The sequence below is a fragment of the Triticum aestivum genome, chromosome 1D (assembly GCF_018294505.1).
Source record: "Triticum aestivum cultivar Chinese Spring chromosome 1D, IWGSC CS RefSeq v2.1, whole genome shotgun sequence".
NCBI lineage: Eukaryota > Viridiplantae > Streptophyta > Magnoliopsida > Poales > Poaceae > Triticum > Triticum aestivum.
The window spans coordinates 478,354,973-478,356,554 of record NC_057796.1 but is presented as its reverse complement, the minus strand read 5'-3'; the positions used below and the strand labels follow the sequence as shown (position 1 = coordinate 478,356,554).

Below are 1,582 nucleotides of genomic sequence, written 5' to 3'. Positions count from 1 at the left end.
ATTTACAGTACTAAAATGAAAATAAAAGCGATAAGAAACACTCTTCACAGGGATAAGAGACAAATAACAACATGTACAAATAACAGGCCAGTTATGGCTGCTCCCTTGGAACCTCTGGACCATCCAAACATAGCACAAGCACAGGGTAGACTCAATTTTTTCGTGTTGCTACAAAAGCTATGCATAAACACTTGCCAATATTAGGGAAGAGTTACAGGAACCAGTAACAAAAATAGGCAGCTACCTATGGATAGATTCAAGTGTGTCTTCCCCACCTCCCTACCACCATTGCAATCTTTTCCTCCACGCAGGGGAAAGGAAAGGGTTCTTCCTCACCCACTGACCCACCTACGAGGAGGAGGAAGAAGAAGCAGCAGCTGAATTAACCGGATCAGCTAAGGAAGAAAGAGCCGTCGAGAGCGATGGCGAGCAAGGCCCACCTCTCCTTCCTGCTCCTCGCGGTCGTCGCGGCCTCCCTCGCCGGCCGGTCCGCCGGCATATTCCACATCGTCGGCGCCGGCAAGGGGTGGCGCATCGCCCCCAACCAGACCTACTACGCCGACTGGGCCCGCACCAGGGACATCCACGTCGGCGACAAGCTCAGTAAGTTTGCTCGCTAGCTAGCTAGTACTAGTAGTTACCTGCTCCCTCACCTTCTCGCCGCCGGCTGGCCGGCCGTTCTTGACGTGGCCGCCGGCGTGGGTGCACGCAGTGTTCCTGTACCGGAGCGGGGTGTACGACATCGTGCAGGTGCCGACCAAGGAGCTGTTCGACGCGTGCAGCATGGACAACGTCACCATGCGGTACCAGCTCGGCCCCACCATCATCAAGCTCGACACGCCCGGCCCGCGCTACTACTTCTGCGGCGTCGGCGAGCACTGCGAGGGCGGCCAGAAGGTCGCCGTCAACGTCTCCGGCGACCCCGCCGCCACCCCCACCGCCACCACCACCGCGGCCCCCGAGACGCCCGCCGCAGCGGCGCTGCCGCCGGCGTCGTCGACGGCGCAGGCGGAGGCCGAGCAGGCGTCGTCCACGGCGCAGGCGGAGGCCGCTCAGGCGTCATCGACGGCGCAGGCGGAGGCCGCGCAGGCGTCGTCGACGGCGCAGGCGGAGGCCGCTCAGCCGTCGTCGATGGAGCAGGTGGAGCCCACGCAGGCGTCGTCGACGGCGCAGGAGGAGCTCGCGCAGGCGTCGACGATGGAGGTGGACCCCGCGAAGCTTGTGGACGCCAAGAAGAAACTATAGGGAACATGTATGGCATGCATGCATATATGTATTTACCCAGTATGTATTTTTGCCGCACAAGTACAATAGCCCTCGATCTGGGCTTGGATCGATGTATTTACGCTCATACTAAGCCACGGCGCAATTGGATCGTATGTATGTACGTACATCGGTTTGGTGTAGGTACGTACATACAAGGCGACCGTGTACAGTAGAATGAGGTTTTTTTTTTGAATGATTTCAAATATGGCCACAGCATGTATCATTTCGATTCACCGTATCAGCTATACTAGTAGATGTGTGTTTCCACATTTCTTGAGGTCTCTGTTGATTTTCAGGAGATTGTGATTGTTTTTCA

The 1,582-nt window shown here is 57.0% G+C and overlaps 1 protein-coding gene across 1 annotated transcript; it reads left to right on the top strand.

Annotated features, from left to right (window-relative positions):
- The first annotated feature begins 265 nt into the window (after window positions 1–265).
- LOC123177085 (cucumber peeling cupredoxin) lies at window positions 266–1,380 on the top strand. Its single transcript, XM_044591033.1, has 2 exons — window positions 266–603; window positions 713–1,380. The coding sequence occupies exons 1-2, from the start codon at window positions 423–425 to the stop codon at window positions 1,243–1,245; spliced, it is 714 nt and encodes a 237-aa protein (XP_044446968.1). The 5' UTR covers window positions 266–422; the 3' UTR covers window positions 1,246–1,380.
- The last annotated feature ends 202 nt before the right edge of the window (window positions 1,381–1,582 follow it).

What these genes read in the sequence shown, in the direction of transcription:
- LOC123177085 (XM_044591033.1), top strand. Translation starts at nt 423, where the DNA reads ATGGCGAGCAAGGCCCACCTCTCCTTCCTGCTCCTCGCGGTCGTCGCG. An exon ending in CCACGTCGGCGACAAGCTCA is followed by an intron (nt 604 to 712) that starts GTAAGTTTGCTC and finishes GGGTGCACGCAG; the next exon opens with TGTTCCTGTACCGGAGCGGG.